General features: G+C 43.4%; 1 protein-coding gene across 3 annotated transcripts in view; it reads left to right on the forward strand.

The window, feature by feature from the left end:
- DCP2 (decapping protein 2) overlaps positions 1-18493 on the forward strand; it is a 52151-nt gene that overhangs the window by 13398 nt on the left and 20260 nt on the right. Inside the window, exon 2 of one of the 3 annotated variants that reach the window (XM_067788498.1) lies at positions 11860-13078. In XM_067788498.1, the coding sequence (XP_067644599.1) occupies positions 12044-13078 (1035 nt within the window). In that variant the 5' untranslated portion in view covers positions 11860-12043. Of the gene's footprint in view, positions 1-11855; positions 13079-18493 lie in introns of those variants that run through there. The other 2 variants (XM_067788499.1, XM_067788500.1) reach the window with 2 other exon arrangements.

The raw sequence follows: 18493 nt of genomic DNA on the forward strand, positions 1-18493 counted from the left end.
CGGAAGGATTCCAAAATGATCCCGAAATAGTCCGGAATTGACCCAGATGGGATCCCGCACAGATCCAGAAATGATCCCGGAAGGGTGCAAAAAACGATCCCGGAAAAGTAACAAAAAAATCCCGAAATGGCTCCTATGGCATCCCGTACGGATCCAGAAATGATCTCGGAAGGGTCCCCAAATGATCCCAAAATGGTCCCGAAATGACCCTGATGGATCCGGCAAAACCATCAAGAAATTATGCCGAAAGGGTCCCAAAATGATCCCGAAATAATACAGAAAAAGTTACGAAACAACCCCTAGAGGATCCCCAAATGATCCCGTATTAGCCCCGAAAAGGTCCCGAAATAACCCCGACGGGATCCCGGACAAATCCCGAAAACCATCCAGAAATGATGCCGGAAGGAATCCCAAATGATTCCGTAAAAGAGGGGATCCTGATCGGATACCGAAAACCATCCAGAAGTGATGCCGGAAAGGTCCTCAAATGATCACCTAATACCAAAATGACCCTGACGGCATCCCGGACTGATCCCAAAATCCATCCAGAAATGATCTTGGGAAGGTTCCAAAATTATCCCGAAATAGTCTCGGAAAAGTTCAGAAATTACCTTGACGGGTTCCCGGACGAATCCTGAAAGCCATCTCTAAATGATCCCGAAAAAGTCCCGAAATGACCCTGACTGGACCCCGAAAGGATCCCGAAAACTATCCAGAAATGATGCCGGAAATGTCCTCAAATGATCACCTAATAGTTCCGAAAAGACCCTGACGGGATCCCGAACGGATCCCGACAACTATCTAGAAATGATGCCGAAAGGGCCCGCAAATGATCCCGTATTAGTCGAGAAAAAGTCCCGAAATGACCCTGACTGGACCCCGAAAGGATCCCGAAAACTATCCAGAAATGATGCCGGAAATGTCCTCAAATGATCACCTAATAGTTCCGAAAAGACCCTGACGGGATCCCGAACGGATCCCGACAACTATCTAGAAATGATGCCGAAAGGGCCCGCAAATGATCCCGTATTAGTCGAGAAAAAGTCCCGAAATGAACCCGACGGGATGCCGGACGAATCCCAAAAACCATCCAGAAATGATGCCGGAAGGGACACCAAATGATCCCGAAAAAGTCCCGCAATAATTCCGACGGGATCCTGAGCGGATACCGAAAACCATCCAGAAGTGATGCCAAAAAGGTCCTCAAATGATCACCTAATAGTCCCAAAATGACCATGACGGCATCCCGGACAGATCCCGAAATCCATCCAGAAATGATCTTGGGAGGGTCCCAAAATTATCCCGAAATAGTCTGGGAAAAGTCCAGAAATTACCCTGACGGATCCCGGACGAATCCTGAAAACCAATCTTAAATGATACCGAAAAAGTCCCGAAATGACCCTGATGGGACCCGGAAAGGATCCCGAAAACTAACCAGAAATGATGCCGGAAAGGTCCTCAAATGATCTCCCAATAGTTCCGAAAAGACCCTGACGGGATCCCGAACGGATCCCGACAACTATCCAGAGATGATACCGAAAGGGCCCGCAAATGATCCCGTATTAGTCGCGAAAAAGTCCCGAAATGACCCCGACGGGATCCCGGACGAATCTCAAAAACCATCCAGAAATGATGCCGGTAGGTATCCCAAATGATCCCGAAATAGTCCCGAAATGACCTCGTCGACATCCCGGACGGATCCCGAAAATTATCCAGAAATGATGCCGGAAAGGTTCCCAAATGATCCCCTAATAGTCCCGAAATTACCCTAATGGGATCCCGGACGGATCCCGAAAACCATCCAGAAATGATGCCGAAAGGGTTCCCGAATGATCCCGTATTAGTCGCGAAAAAGTCCCGAAATGACCCCGACGGGATCCCGGACGGATCCCGAAAACCATCCAGAAATGATGCCGAAAGGGTTCCCAAATGATCCCGTATTAGTCGCGAAAAAGTCCCGAAATTACCCCGACGGGATCCCGGACGGATCCCGAAAACCATCCAGAAATGATGCCGGATGAGCCCCAAAATGATCCCGAAAAAGACCCCAAATGACCCCGACGAGATCCCGGACGGATCCCGAAAACCATCCAGAAATGATGCCGGAAGAGCCCCCAAATGATCCCGAAAAAGTCCCCAAATGACCCCGACGATATCCCGGACGGATCCCGAAAACCATCCAGAAATGATGCCGGAAGAGCCCTCAAATGATCCCGAAAAGGTCCCCATATGACCCCGACGAGATCCCGCACGGATCCCGAAAACCATCCAGAAATGATGCCGGAAGGGTCCCCAAATGATCGCGAAATAGTCCCGAAATGATTCCGGAATAGTCCCGAAAATGTTCCAAAATAACCCCGACGGGATCCCGGACGGATCCCGTAAACTATACAGAAATGATCCCGGAAGGGTCCCAAAATGATCCCGAAATTGTCCCGAAATTACCCCGGCGCAATCCCGGACCGATCCCGAAAACCATCCAGAAATGATCCCGGAAGGGTCTCGATATGACCCTTACGGGATTACAAATAAGGTGAAGCTAATTATAAAACCATGTTAATAAGGCAGCAGGCGCATTGGAGCGAATAAAAAGTTAGATAGAAACATACAGGTAAAGCTAATAAAAGCGTGCTAATAAAAACAATTGCTGGAGGGCGGATGGCGGGAGTAGAGGAGAGGACCACTGATCGTTCCTTCAAAATTGTCTAGATCTCGTTCTGTATGTACCAGATACCAAAAACTATTGATTTAGGAGAAAATTTAGATTGAGTTATAACAATTTATGGATTTTACACCAGAGGGGGAGATAAAGGGGGTGGGCGGAGGGTGTCACTGCTTACTTTGTAAGCCCTCGACTTATTTGACCCCTTGAGTCTGTGATATTGGTGAAGGCCAGTATACGTAAAGTTATAATGTGTAAAAATTATGAAAAATAATTTCTCGAAGGGGTCGTGGGACCCCCACCCCTCTTTCCATGTTCGAAAAAAATTTCGCTAGTAGACTACTGTCTGTGTCCCAAATTTCATCAAAATCCGTGTAGCCATTCTGGCGTGATTCAGTCGCAAAGACGAAAAAATATAATAATTAAATTATAACTGTTCCTAGGGGGCGGGGACCACGCCCCTTTTGAAAAATATATAGCTAGTAGATCCTTCTAGACTATTGGCTATATGTGTGCAAAATTTCATCCAAATCGGTCCAGCCGTTCTTGCGTTATTGAGTCACAAAGACAAACGTCTGGACAAACATCCAAACATCTTAACATCCAAACTTTCCCATTTATAATATACTAGCCTTTACCCGCGGCCCCGTCCGCAAGGAGAAAATAAAATATATGGGCTATTTACGTTAGCCTGCTTATCAAGTTATCTGTTTAAAAATTATTTTTGTCTAATGTATTTTATTTTTGTAATTGAGTAAAAAAAGAACTAAATGAGAAGATAAGCTGAAAGGCACGCTTTCATGAATAGTACAATACAGTTTTTTCGAATAAAAAAAAATACATTTTGTTTTTAAATTAAATTAACTGATATGAAAGGGGTGAAAGAATTACTACTCATAGAACAAAGGAGTGAAACTACAATTAGCTAAAACGAGAATTTTTTAGACGAAAATAGTGTTGCTTTTTCGGGTATTTAGTTGGTTAAAATATTACAAAAAGTGTAATTATAGTTATAACAGTTCCTTACACGATTATAGAATGAAAAAGCTGTGTTAGATTGAAGATAAAACATACCCAATTTTAATTACGAATAATTAGCAGCATATCCACGGCCATAAAAGCTCATAATTTAAAAAGGCATGTGTGCTGAACTACCGTTTGCGAAGAGACCTAAAATGATCCCGGAAGGGTCCCAAGATGAAACTAAAATTCCAGGACAGATCCCGAAAATCATCCAGAAATTAACCAGGAGGGGTCCCAAAATGATTCAGAAATAGTCCCGAAAAAGTCCCGAAATTACCCTTATGGGTTCCCGTACAGATCCTGAAAACCATCCAGAAATGATACCGAAAGGCTCGCCAAATCATCCCGTATTAGTCCCGAAAAAGTATAGGAGTGGCCCCGACGGAATTCCTGACGGATCCCGAAAACCATCCAGAAATTATGCCGGACGGATCCCGAAAACTATCCAGAAATGATGCCGGAAAGGTCCTCAAATGATCCCCTAATAGTCCCGAAATGACCCTGACGGGATCCCGGACGGATCCCGCAGACTATGCAGAAATGATGCCGAAAGGGTCCCCATTTGAGCCCGTATCAGTCGATAAAAAGTCCCGAAGTGACCCCGACGGGATCCAAAAAACTATCTAGAGATGATGCCGGAAGGTACCCCAAATGATCCCGAAAGAGTCCCGAAATGACCCGGTGGGATCCCGGACGGATACCAAAAACCATCCAGAAATGATGCCGGTAGGTACCCGAAATTACCCCGTCGAGAGCCCCGACGGATCCAGGAAACTATGCAGAAATGATGCCGGAGAGGTCCTCAAATGATCCCCTAAGAGTCCCGAAATGATCCCGCGCGGATTCCGGACGGATCCCGAAAACCATCCAGTAACGATGCCGAAAGGGTCCCCAAATAATCCCGTATTATTAGAGAAAAAGTCCCGAAATTACTAAGACGGGATCCACGATGGATGCCGAAATCCATCCAGAAATGATGCTGGAAGGGCCCCAAATGATCCCGTATTAGTCGAGAAAAAATCCCGAAATGACCCCGACGGTATCTCGGACGAACCCCGGAAACTATGCAGAAATGATCCCGAAATAGACCCGAAATGACCCCGTCGAATCCCCGACGGATCCCGGAAACTATGCAGAAATGATGCCGGAAAATTCTTCAAATGATCCCCTAATAGTCCCGAAATGATCCCGAACGGATCCCGAAAACCATCCAGAAATGATGCCGGAAGGGACCCCAAATGATCCCGAAAAAGTCGCGAATTGGCCCCGACGGGATCCCGGACGGATCCCGAAAACCATCCAGAAATAATAGCGGAAGGGACCTAAAATGACCTCGAAAAAGTCCCGTAATGATCCCGGAAACCATCAAGAATTTATCTCTCAAAGTTACGCAAAGGATCCCGAAAATACCCCGACTGGATGCCGAACGGATCCCGAAACCTATCCAGAAATGTTGCCTGAAAGGTCCCTAAATGTTCGCGAAAAAGTCCCGAAATGATCCCGGAATAGTCCCAAAAATATCCTAAAATAACCCCGACGGGATCCCGGACGGATCCCGAAAACTATACAGAAATGATCCCGGAAGAGTCCCAAAATTATCCCGAAATAGTACCGAAAAAGTCCCGAAATGACCCCGGCGGGATCCCGGACGAACCCCGGAAACTATGCAGAAATGATCCCGAAATGACCCCGTCGAGATCCCCGACGGATCCCGGAAGCTATGCAGAAATGATGCCGGAAAGGTCTTCAAATGATCTCCTAATAGTCCCGAAATGATCCCCGACTAATCCCGGAAGCTATGCAGAAATGATGCCGGAAAGGTCTTCAAATGATCCCCTAATAGTCCTGAAATGATCCCGAACGGATCCCGAAACCCATCCAGAAATGATGCCGGAAGGCACCCCAAATGACCCCGAAAAAGTCGCGAAATGACCCCGAGGGGATCCCGGACGGATCCGAAAACCATCCAGAAATGATGCCGAAAGGGTTCCCAAATGATCCCGTATTAGTCGAGAAAAAGTCCCGAAATGAACCCGACGGGATGCCGGACGAATCCCAAAAACCATCCAGAAATGATGCCGGAAGGGACTCCAAATGATCCCGAAAAAGTCCCGCAATAATTCCGACGGGATCCTGAGCGGATACCGAAAACCATCCAGAAGTGATGCCGAAAAGGTCCTCAAATGATCACCTAATAGTCCCAAAATGACCCTGACGGCATCCCGGACAGATCCCGAAATCCATCCAGAAATTATCTTGGGAGGGTCCTAAAATTATCCCGAAATAGTCTGGGAAAAGTCCAGAAATTACCCTGACGGATCCCGGACGAATCCTGAAAACCAATCTTAAATGATGCCGAAAAAGTCCCGAAATGACCCTGATGGGACCCGGAAAGGATCCCGAAAACTAACCAGAAATGATGCCGGAAAGGTCCTCAAATGATCTCCCAATAGTTCCGAAAAGACCCTGACGGGATCCCGAACGGATCCCGACAACTATCCAGAAATGATACCGAAAGGGCCCGCAAATGATCCCGTATTAGTCGAGAAAAAGTCCCGAAATGACCCCGACGGGATGCTGGACGAATCCCAAAAACCATCCAGAAATGATGTCGGAAGGGACCCCAATGATCCCGAAAAAGTCCCGCAATTATTCCGACGGGAATCTGAACGGATACTGAAAACCATCCAGAAGTGATGCCGGAACGGTCCTCAAATGCTCACCTAATAGTCCCAAAATGACCCTGAGGGCATCCCGGACAAATCCCGAAATCCATCCTGAAATGATCTTGGGAAGGTCCCAAAATGATCCCGAAATAGTCTCGGAAAAGTCCAGAAATTACCCTGACGGGTTCCCGGACGAATCCTGAAAGCCATCCTTAAATGATCCCGAAAAAGCCCCGAAATGACCCTGACGGGATCCCGAAAGGATTCCCAAAACTATCCAGAAATGATGCCGGAAAGGTCCTCAAATGATCTCCTAATAGTTCCGAAATGACCGTGACGGTATCCCGAACGGATCCCGACAACTATCCAGAAATTATGCCGAAAGGGTCCGCAAATGATCCCGTATTAGTCGAGAAAAAGTCCCGAAATGACCCCGACGGGATCCCGGACGAATCCCAAAAACCATCCAGAAATGATGCCGGTAGGTATCCCAAATGATCCCGAAATAATCCCGAAATGACCTCGTCGGCATCCCGGACGGATACTGAAAATTATCCAGAAATGATGCCGGAAAGGTCCACAAATGATCCCCTAATAGTCCCGCAATTACCCTGATGGGATCCCGGACGGATCCCGAAAACCATCCAGAAATAATGCCGGAAGAGCCCCCAAATGATCCCGAAAAAGTCCCCAAATGACCCCGACGATATCCCGGACGGATCCCGAAAACCATCCAGAAATGATGCCGGAAGAGCCCCCAAATGATCCCGAAAAAGTCCACAAATGACCCCGACGGATCCCGAAAACCATCCAGAAATGATGCCGGAAGAGCCCCAAATGATCCCGACATACTCCAGAAAAGGTTCCGAAATGGCTCCGAGGGAATCAACGACGGATCGCGAAAACCATACAGAAATGATTCCGGAAGGATCCCAAAATGATCCCGAAATAGTCCGGAAATGACCCAGATGGGATCCCGCACAGTTCCAGAAATGATCCCGGAAGGGTCCAAAAACTATCCCGGAAAAGTAACAAAAAATCCCGAAATGGCTCCTACGGCATCCCGGACGGATCCAGAAATGATCTCGGAAGGGTCCCCAAATGATCCCAAAATGGTCCCGAAATGACCCTGATGGATCCGGCAAACCATCAAGAAATTATGCCGGAAGGGTCCCCAAATGATCCCGAAATAAAACAGAAAAAGTCACGAAACGACCCCTAGAGGATCACCAATTGATCCCGTATTAGCCCCGAAAAAGTCCCAAAATGACCCTGACGGGATCCCGAAAGGATTCCGAAAACAATACAGAAATGATGCCGGAAAGGTCCTCAAATGATCCCCTAATAGTCCCGAAATGACCGTGACGGGATCCCGACAACTATCCAGAAATGATGCCGAAAGGGTCCGCAAATGATCCCGTATTAGTCGAAAAAAAGTCCCGAAAGGACCACGACGGGATCCCGGACGAATCCCAAAAACCATCCAGAAATGATGCCGGTAGGTATCCCAAATGATCCCGAAATAGTCCCGAAATGACCTCGTCGGCATCCCGGACGGATCCCGAAAATTGTCCAGAAATGATGCCGGAAAGGTTCCCAAATGATCCCCTAATAGTCCCGAAATTACCCTAATGGGATCCCGGACGGATCCCGAAAACCATCCAGAAATAATGCCGAAAGGGTTCCCAAATGATCCCGTATTAGTCGCGAAAAAGTCCCGAAATGACCCCGACGGGATCCCGGACGGATCCCGAAAACCATCCAGAAATGATGCCGAAAGGGTTCCCAAATGATCCCTTATTAGTCGCGAAAAAGTCCCGAAATGACCCCGACGGGATCCCGGACGGATCCCGAAAACCATCCAGAAATGATGCCGGATGAGCCCCAAAATGATCCCGAAAAAGTCCCCAAATGACCCCGACGAGATCCCGGACGGATCCCGAAAACCATCCAGAAATGATGCCGGAAGAGCCCCCAAATGATCCCGAAAAAGTCCCCAAATGACCCCGACGATATCCCGGACGGCTCCCGAAAACCATCCAGAAATGATGCCGGAAGAGCCCCCAAATGATCCCGAAAAAGTCCCCATATGACCCCGACGAGATCCCCCACGGATCCCGAAAACCATCCAGAAATGATCCCGGAAGGGTTTCGATATGACCCTTACGGGATTACAAATAAGGTGAAGCTAATTATAAAACCATGTTAATAAGGCAGCAGGCGCATTGGAGCGAATAAAAAGTTAGATAGAAACATACAGGTAAAGCTAATAAAAGCGTGCTAATAAAAACAATTGATGGGTGGCGGATGGCTGGAGTAGAGGAGAGGACCACTGATCGTTCCTCCAAAATTGTCTAGATCTCGTTCTGTATGTACCAGATACCAAAAACTATTGATTTAGGAGAAAATTTAGATTGAGTTATAACAATTTATGGATTTTACAGCAGAGGGGGAGATAAAGGGGGGCGGGCGGAGGGTGTCACTGCTTACTTTGTAAGCCCTCAACTTATTTGACCCCTTGAGTCTGTGATATTGGTGAAGGCCAGTATACGTAAAGTTATAATGTGTAAAAATTATGAAAAATAATTTCTCGAAGGGGTCGTGGGACCCCCACCCCTCTTTCCATGTTCGAAAAAAATTTCGCTAGTAGACTACTGTCTGTGTCCCAAATTTCATCAAAATCCGTGTAGCCATTCTGGCGTGATTCAGTCGCAAAGACGAAAAAATATAATAATTAAATTATAACTGTCCCTAAGGGGCGGGGACCACGCCCCTTTTGAAAAATATATAGCTAATAGATCCTTCTAGACTATTGGCTATATGTGTGCAAAATTTCATCCAAATCGGTCCAGCCGTTATTGCGTTATTGAGTCACAAAGACAAACGTCTGGACAAACATCCAAACATCTTAACATCCAAACTTTCCCATTTATAATATATATTAGATATTAGATTAGATATATTAGATGTATATTAGATTAGATTTGCCGTCGCATTTAACCGATCCCGTCCATTTTTACTAGAAATATTTTCTGCTATAAGGAAAATATGTGTACCCAATTTTGTTACGATATGTAAATTTTTCTTCGAGTTATGGTTTCCGAAACATGGAAAATTTCCTAGACCAAAAAGGGGCGGTGCCACACCCATAAATAAATAAATAAGTGTTTTCCAATTTAATGTCATAATTCAATTTAGAAAGTAAAATTATATTGATACAAAGCTCTTTTTCGCTATGATATAGCTTATTATTTTCGCCTACGACCCTTTTAAAAATCTTTTATATAAAAGTGGGCGTGGTCTTTAACCGATCTCGTCCATTTTTTCTAGAAATATTTCTTGCTATAGGGAAAATGTGTGTACCCAATTTTAATAAGATCCCTTAATTTTATTACTTCGAGGTATGGCTCCCGTAAAATAGAAAATTGCTTAGTCATAAAGGGGCGGTACCACGCCCATTTTTTAAAATCTGAAGTTTTTCCTATTGTTATAAATCCACTTGGAGATGAAATACCATTGTTATAAAGCTCTTTTTTGCAAAGATATATCTTATTTTATTCGTCCGTAACCCTTTTAAAAACCTTTTATATAAAAGTGGGCGTGTCTTAACCGATTTTGTTAACTTTTCTTCAAAGCATTCCTTATAGTAAAGGCAACCTCTCTGCCGAATTTTGTTACGATAGGTTTAACGATTTTTGATTTATGATTAATAATATTTATAAAATTGGTCTTATTACAAGTGGGCGGTGCCACGCCCTTTTTAAAAACAGTTTGCAAATTTTTATCAAGAGTCAATATCAGTCCACATGTCAAATTTCAATATTCTAGGTGTATTATTTACTAAATTGTCCATTTTTTATGTTTTCCAAAATTTTATATATATAAAAAATTGGGCGTGGTTATCATCCGATTTCGCTCATTTTCAGTACCAATCTATTCTGGGTCCAGTGTACAAAATTTAGTGAAGATATCTCAATATTTACTCAGGTTGTCGTGTTAGCGGACATGGCTCAACCAAATTATTTTTCGATACTGATAATGTTGATATATGGAAGTCTATATCTATCTCGATTCCTTTATACCTGTACAAGCAACCGTTATCCGTTAATATACTCTGTGTGGAAAGCACGCTGAGTATAAAAAATTACCTCGGAGTGCTCCCAAACCGGGGGTGGAAACTTAGCAGTTAGGGTAAAATTTTCCATTAGTGCACCACACCTTGAGAATAAGCATAAATTAGAGATGGTAGAGGGATCCTCCTAGATGCTAAAACTTTCTATCTTCCGGAGGCTTTAGTTTTTGCACAAAAAAATAATTGGTCTTGTACCTCATTAAAAAAATGTAAATTTTATCAGGAATCGTTAGTGGTACACTAAAAGCAAATTTAGACGTAGTCGACTCCTAATGTAAAGTACTACTTGTTTTTAGCATTTTTACCAGTTAACACTATTAAAGCTGGAGACATTGGTGCTTTATCGGTAAGCGTATCGATAACCTTATAACAGCTGATTCGACCAACCTTATGGGAATCAATGTAATCGATTATTGGTGCCGTCGTAACCGTATCATAGCCAACCAATTGTTTTTTGGTTTGCCGTCGTAACGATAAACAGCTGATTAACTCCCGCTTAACATGCCAACCTAATAAAACCGCACTGCGGTTTTTTAGCGCACGCAAACAACCGTCGTTTTTTGCCCTAACCCTAATAAGCATGCGTTGCGACAATGTAAGGCATGTGTGCAAACGTCAAATCTAAATGTCACGCAGAACAGAAATTGGAAATCGAGTTAGGTTTTCATGCAGCAAATTCAATTTGGGTTGCTCTCATACAAGTTGTATGTGCATGAGACATTTTTGACAGAAAATGACTTGCGTGCGTTTAAATTAGGTTGGCATGTAAGGCGGTGCCACAATGACATTTTTCATATAGATGCGTATAACACAAGCTTATGCATTCCAATAACATCGCCACAATCAACCAAGATGTTGCGTTTGTAAATATGAAGGAACTTCAGACGTGGCAATTGAAGTTTATTGCGCCTTGCCCATTCACTGGTATAAACATTATCCCCTTACAACAAAGATACTTGCTAACATATTTCGTGTCGTATTCATTTGTTATATTACAGTTTTTACCTGCGAAAAATGTTAGAAAATTTACCAACTAGTGGGAAAAATAATTTCACTTGCAAAGTGTGTCAACACCCTTAACCAAAACAAATGGCATATTCTTCTTCTTATGCTTTGCTTGTAACAAAATTTGGGAGATGGCTACTTTTCAATATCAGATGGCGCCAGTGTCGCTCATTCTACCATTCTCCATAAAAATACGTGCAATCTACTCAATGCATAAGCTTGTGTTAAACTCATCTATATGAAAAAGTGCTTGTGTCGGGGCTTTTACGCTGAATTCGCTACAAATTTAAAATTCAATTTAATTGATTAATGCTATAGACATCTCACAAGTTTTGAAACTATCGATGATGTTCTATCGATATTTTTTCCAGCTCTACTCGCTATCATATATTGACTTTGAAAGCAGAAAAATTGCGTTTTTAATTTTTAATGCTTTTTTAAGTTTTAAAGAAATATTGTGAAAAGTTGAAAAGAAAATTGTGAAAAGAGACGTGCAAAATTAACAACAACAACAAACACCTTAAATTTAAACATATAAAGAAGACGCAAAGTAGTATGCGAGTAATGGAAATAGCTCTGAATTCGGCCATTGCGTCGTCTACGCAACACGCTACATCTACAATTGATTTAGGAGAAACATTTCCTACATCATCAATTTTGGATCATAATGAGAATATTTGTAAAGAAAAATTTCATGTTGGAAAAAGTAATATCATAGGCGATGGTCATAGCATTCTAAATTTGTTTGCCACACCAGCGGAACGCTGCAAAGATGAAGTGAATGCTTTAGCCTCATTAACCCTGAAGAATGCACTAAATGTGAATAGCGGGAGCAAAGACAAGTCACACGTTAATGGTAAACATAAGTTGCTAAAGGGTACTGTGAAATCAACCAAGCACAATGGTAGCAGCGAAATAAGTCAGCAGCAATATAATCAACATACAAGTAATCATTCACAATCATCGGAATTATTGGCAGCATTAAAAATAACAGCAACAAAAATAAGTACAAACGACAAAAAAGCTAAAAATAAAACAAATAAAAGTTTGAATATATCCACAAGTTCAGAACCATCTTCATCGTCGACGTCATCAATACCATCATCATTATCAGCAACTTCATCAACGTCATCGGTTTCAACCCTACCTTTGTTATCAGCATCAACATTGTTATCTACATCACCACCAACGTCATGTACTAAGGCCACACCATCTGTAGCAACAGAAACAACAACGAACACTATATTTACAACATCAAAAGTTTCCACAGGCACTCCCGTTTTACTGCACAGTTCTTCTGTGACCAGCTGTTCGGGAAGCGGAAATGCATGCATTAAGAATGGTTCACAAATTCCGTCCGATATACTTGATGATTTAGCAAGTCGTTTTATTATTAATGTTCCCGATATGGAATTGAATAATATGATAAGGATTTGCTTTCAAATTGAACTAGCACATTGGTTTTATTTGGATTTTTTCTGTGCTTCGGCAGCGGCAGCAGCCGATCAAAAAGCAGTTGCAACCGAAGTTAACAAAAAGAGGAAGTTACCATCTTGTGGCATTAAACAATTCGCAGTACAATTATTTCAGGTATATTAGCATTACGTATGGGAAAGAAAGTTTGTATATTTTAAGAGAGATTTTTGCAGGTGGTTTAGACGGAGACTTTGCGAAGTGGTATTTAGTTTAGTTTATTCGATCTATGATCAATAATCTTACAGACTAGGTATAAATATATTGAAACTAAGTACTGAGAACTTGTGTTCTACTGAGAACTGAGAACACCCTCAGTAGGGTAGGCACCTTGTCGTTGGTGTGAGGGCTTAGCCGATCTCCATAGCGCCCGACTATGAGGAGGAGCTGTTTAGAACTGCCATCTACGCCGTTTCGCCTTATAGGAGGGCGGTGGGATGTCGGTGACCAAGAACTGCCAACCCCCCTAATCCAGGGTGTTATGCGGACCGTGCCTATTGGACGATTTGCAGTCAGGGATAAATTCGGCTGTATTCGAACGGAGCCTTCCCGATACCGGGCCACCTCGGGAAGTATTGATGGCCTTTCCGCAGTAAGGGGCGCTGCTGTGGCTGACGGTTCCTTCCCTGTATATAATACTGGACCGCTGAGCCCGCCTTGTCGGGAAGGTGGTCGTACGACCAAGAAGAACGACTCATTACCAAATTGTAATAAGGAGGATGATAAGAGGAGGACTGAGGCACAAGCCAAGGACGACGAGAGTAGTGCTGATGCAATGAACTCAGTGTTGGAAAAGCACACAAATGAAAACGGAGTAGAAGAGTGGAGAAGGGTACGGAGCAGAGGAAGTAAAGGAGCTCTCTCGGAGTACCGTGCAGCACTAAGAATTGTCCCACGCCTGGGGGCAGTGGTGGACCCAACAGAAGTAGAGATCGAGCTTTTGGAATGGGCCCATGAGGCGGTAGAAGTAGATCGAAGGCCGTTCAAAAGGTTTGCTGCTAGAAACCCTCGGTTCTGCAACCGGTACGAGGAAGAAGAGTCGATTCGCGCATGAGGAGACAACGTTCGGCGGAAGGCGCCAAGCCTTCTTTCAAGTGGCAGAAAGTACCCAGTCCCAGAGCCGCGAGGCAGGGCAGTCATATAGACAATACAAATAGGCCTAAAGCTGCAACTACCCCGAAAGCTGCGAATCAGAGGGAAGTTCCAACTACGGAAGTAGGAGATAAGCCAAAGGGAGATAACGCTAAGATTCCGGCTTTCTCGGACGTGCTAAAGGGAGTTAAAGCTAAGACTCCGGCTTTCTCGGAGGTGCCAAAAGGAGTTAACACTAAGACTCCGGCTTTTCCCGAGAAGAAGAGTGATGTGGCAAAGCAGTCACTGACTGTGGCGCTGGTTAATCGGATAAAGCGCAAATCCCCACGGTACCAAAAGTTAAGGTATGGATACCATACGTGATGAAGTCGGAGGATACACTGCGACATCTGCAGAATCAGAATCCGAACATAACAACACAGGATTGGAAGGTCCTTACTGTATCTCGGCCTACGGAGGAAGGTCAGTTCTACATCTTCCAAATAAACAAGCAGCGGAGGATATATTGTCCCAAGGATAAAAATCCTAACACGCTGGAAGTGGGCGAAGTCGAAAGGGACCTCAAAAGCCTAAGGGAAAAAAGACAGGTAAGAGGTAGCCGACGTCTCCACGAAGGTGTTAGAAGAGGACCAACAGCCAGATAGTGCTGTGAGTCGCACAGAGGAACACCCGGCACAACGGTTACAAGAGGCTGAAGGGGGCTTCGAACACTCTAAACCAAAAGCGCAAGGGGGACGACGACATCACAACGAAGGTGCTGGAGGGGGACAAACAGCCCAATGGTGCTGCGAGTCCTACAGATAAACCTCCAAAACAGTAAAGTGGCGTCGAGCGAACTCCTAACCCTTGAGGAGGATTCGTTTGACATGGCGCTGACCCAGGAGCCGTGGCTCTCATCGGGAGTAAAGGTTTCTCGTCTTAGCGCGCTCGGATTTGGCGTTTGCTATGTGCAAACGGAAGTACGGGTGCGGGCTGTAGTAATGGTAAGGAAACAGCTGCATTCATTATTGCTGCCTAATTACACCACTGAGGACCTCGTAGTGGTGGCTGTTGGGCTAAGGAATAAGCAGGCACTTATCCTGGCATCCTGCTAGATGGCCCATGCTGTGGAGGTTCCACCGATGGAGTGCAAAAGGCTAGTACAGGACGAAGGGCGCAAAGGGCGGTTGGTCATAGGCGCGGATGCAAATGCGCACCACAATGTGTGGGGAGGATCAGATACGAACGAGAGAGGCGAATCTCTATTTTGTTACATCCTGCAAACCAATTTGCAGATAGCCAACAGGGGAAATGTCCCTACATACATTGGTCCAACATCCAGCAATGCTTTGGATATTACACTGAACTCCGAACGTGATATATCAAGGTATGATTGGATGGTACTTGATAGACCATGCGTATATCAGCTTTAGCATCCCCCTAAAAGGGTAGAGAAGGGAGGAACCCCTAGGTCAACAAACTGGACTAAATTCCAGAAACAGGTACAATCCAAAGAGGTTGCCAATGTGGAAGAACTGGAGGAGTATAAGGAATTCCTAACTAGGACGCTTATGACTGCGTATAACAAAGCTTGCCCTCTAAGAAGATTCAGAGAAAAAGCAAAGCCGCCATGGTGGAGCAATGAGCTGAGTCTTCTAAGAAGACAGGTAAAAGAAATTTTTAAGCTAGCAAAGACCGGTTGAGGTGCTTCTCGATTCACATTTCCCATCGGGAGATGGTTTAGAAGAGCCAGCAGACAGCACTCACACTTTCATTTCATTTCATTTATTTATTACGGCAAAAAAGCCTAATTCATAAATTAAATTAGATTACAATTTACAATTTTACAACCTAAACAATATTCGTAAAGCTTTGCTTTAAAAGCTACGATTTCATTACAACTTTTTATATCTATAGGCAGTTCATTGAAACTTTTTAGACCTTTATAAAAAATATTTTGCTGATCTATTTCAGTTCTGAATAAAGGTAGTTTGAAATTATGTTTATTCCTTGTATTAATGTTATGTGTTTGCTTAACTAATACTACGTTTTTACTTAGATATTCAGGTACATTTTCACTTTTAATATTAAATATAAACTTCATAGCGTGAAAAAAAAATCTTTTGCTTGACACTTAACCAGTTCAAACTTCTCAGCATATCAGCCGTACGATTATCTCTGGGTTTTTAAGAATCTGTTTTGCACCTTTTGAAGTTTATCTATTTCTTTGTCTGACACAATGAATAGAATAGATGGGCAGTATACAAAGTGCGGATCTATAATGGACTTATATATAATTATTTTGTACTTTTTTTTTGAATATATTTGGATGTTCTCTGCATAACCCCAATTTTTTTCGCAACTTTCTCGACTGTGTAGTTTATATGTTCTTCAAACTTGAGTTTGTTATCAATTATAATGCCCAAATAATTTATACTGTCAACTTTTTGTATGCTTTCATCATTTATTTTTAAACCAATTATATCCTCATTAACGTTCCTCCTTGTTATTATCATAATATTCGTTTTATTTATATTAAGTTTCAGTCTATTTCCGCACAACCATTTATACAGGTTATTCAGTTCATGTTGTATTTTAGAAAGTGCAGCATTAATATTATTCTCCCTAATCATTATTAATGCATCATCAGCGAATAATTTAATTTCACAACCTTCAATAGCCAACCTTCAATAGTGACCTATACCAAGATCGAGTGGGCAGTGAAGACGTTTTCTAACTTTAAATCGCCGGTTCCCGGCCATGTTACAAGTCTCAAGTATGGCGGTCGTGGAATGGCTTAAAATAATATTCGATGGGTGCATAGGACTGAATCATGTAACGCACTCTTGGAGAACTACTCGTGTAGCTTTCCTACCAAAGGCGTGAAAGATCGGTCACGTGTATGCCAAAGATTATAGACCCATTAGCTTAACATCATCCTGCCAACATACTTGCCACATCCAATTGCCACCGGTCCACACCTAGGCCACCATCATCATTTACCATCATCAACCAAACCTTAAATTGTCATCGACTAAGTCATCGGCGACCTTATTTACAACATCGACATGGCAAATGTCGATCATATTGGATGAAATAACGTGTGGACTATATTCAAAAATACTGGGAGTAACATTCGAGCAGGATCTATATTTTGGCGAGCATGCACCCTCAATTGTCCCTTAAATCTAGAGCTTGCATACTGCGGGTCCCCAATATGGTCGCCAAGTCTAAAAAAAAAAAAAGCAAAAGGAACCTAAGAAGTAATCTTCGCAAGCATTATGATAAAATAAGATAACTCAGAACTCAGCCGTACGTAGAAGAAAATCCCAAATCAGGTCGTCAGTGATATCCACAAAAAGGCGTCTGGCCTCTATGCCAGGAATCGCCCTACCGACCCCGTTCTTAAAGATAAATACCCTGAGCTCGCAGAAAAAGAAAGCATTCTCCTTAGAGAGACGCGCAACAACTCCCGTTTTAAATTCAATTTTTCTGTTAAATTTTTATTAATGGACTTACATGTGTGAAAAGTATTTGCTCCGTGTAGAAAGCCCCCTAACCCGCTGTGGGGGCTTTAGAATATACCCTAGGCAGGTACGCCTGTCTCAGCAGGCGACTAAAATACCCCAATAACTCAAGGGATTGTGTAGCGCACCCTTTCGAGGGAATGTGAATCCCTTTCGTAGTGTGGTTGAAAAGCATATGTTTCCAATCCGCCATACTCCAACACTCACGTAATAGTTATTTAGGTTTTAAATATTGAACGCTGTCGGACTCAGATGAGCTTAGTAACAGCAGTTCAGCGGAATGAGCAGCTCATTTTTTAGAGGCTGGAAAGGATAGGTTTCCAATCCTCCTCTACTTCAACTGTCTTAAAAACAGAGTTTCTGATTGTTTACGGAATGAATGTGATTCCGGTCAATACGCAACGTACAGCCTGAAACAACACTCTCCAGTGCCAACGTAGGGTGGTTAGTTGTTAAGGACACGTTTCCAATCGTTCAGTTTTTAATAATGTGTATGTAGGTATTTGTATTCAGGCGAGCCAATTAAATAGTGTTCGATCTTGAAAAAAGAATGATAAGAGAAACAAATTTTATCTTAGCTCATTAAAATATTAATATTCGGGTCGCAGTTGAAGGTTGTTTGGATTGAATGCGATACGGTTCGGTACCAGCATCTTCTGGCAAAAGCTCGTCTGCCTCGGGAACGATTATAAAAAAAAAAATTTAAGACGCGATAACCTCCGAAGAGATCTAAGGCCGAGCTTCTCTTCCAATTTGCGACGGGTTCCTCTTGATTTTCCCTACGAATTGGCCGGACGGGATCTACATGTTTTATGCCGTCTCCGAACGGCATCTGCAAGGCAGATGAGTTTTCACTGAGTGCTTTTCATGGCAGAAACACACCCAGAGCACTTGCCAAACACTGCCGAGGGGCGACCTCGCTTAGAAAAATGTT

The sequence above is a fragment of the Eurosta solidaginis genome, chromosome 5 (genome assembly GCF_040869045.1).
Source record: "Eurosta solidaginis isolate ZX-2024a chromosome 5, ASM4086904v1, whole genome shotgun sequence".
Taxonomy (NCBI): domain Eukaryota; kingdom Metazoa; phylum Arthropoda; class Insecta; order Diptera; family Tephritidae; genus Eurosta; species Eurosta solidaginis.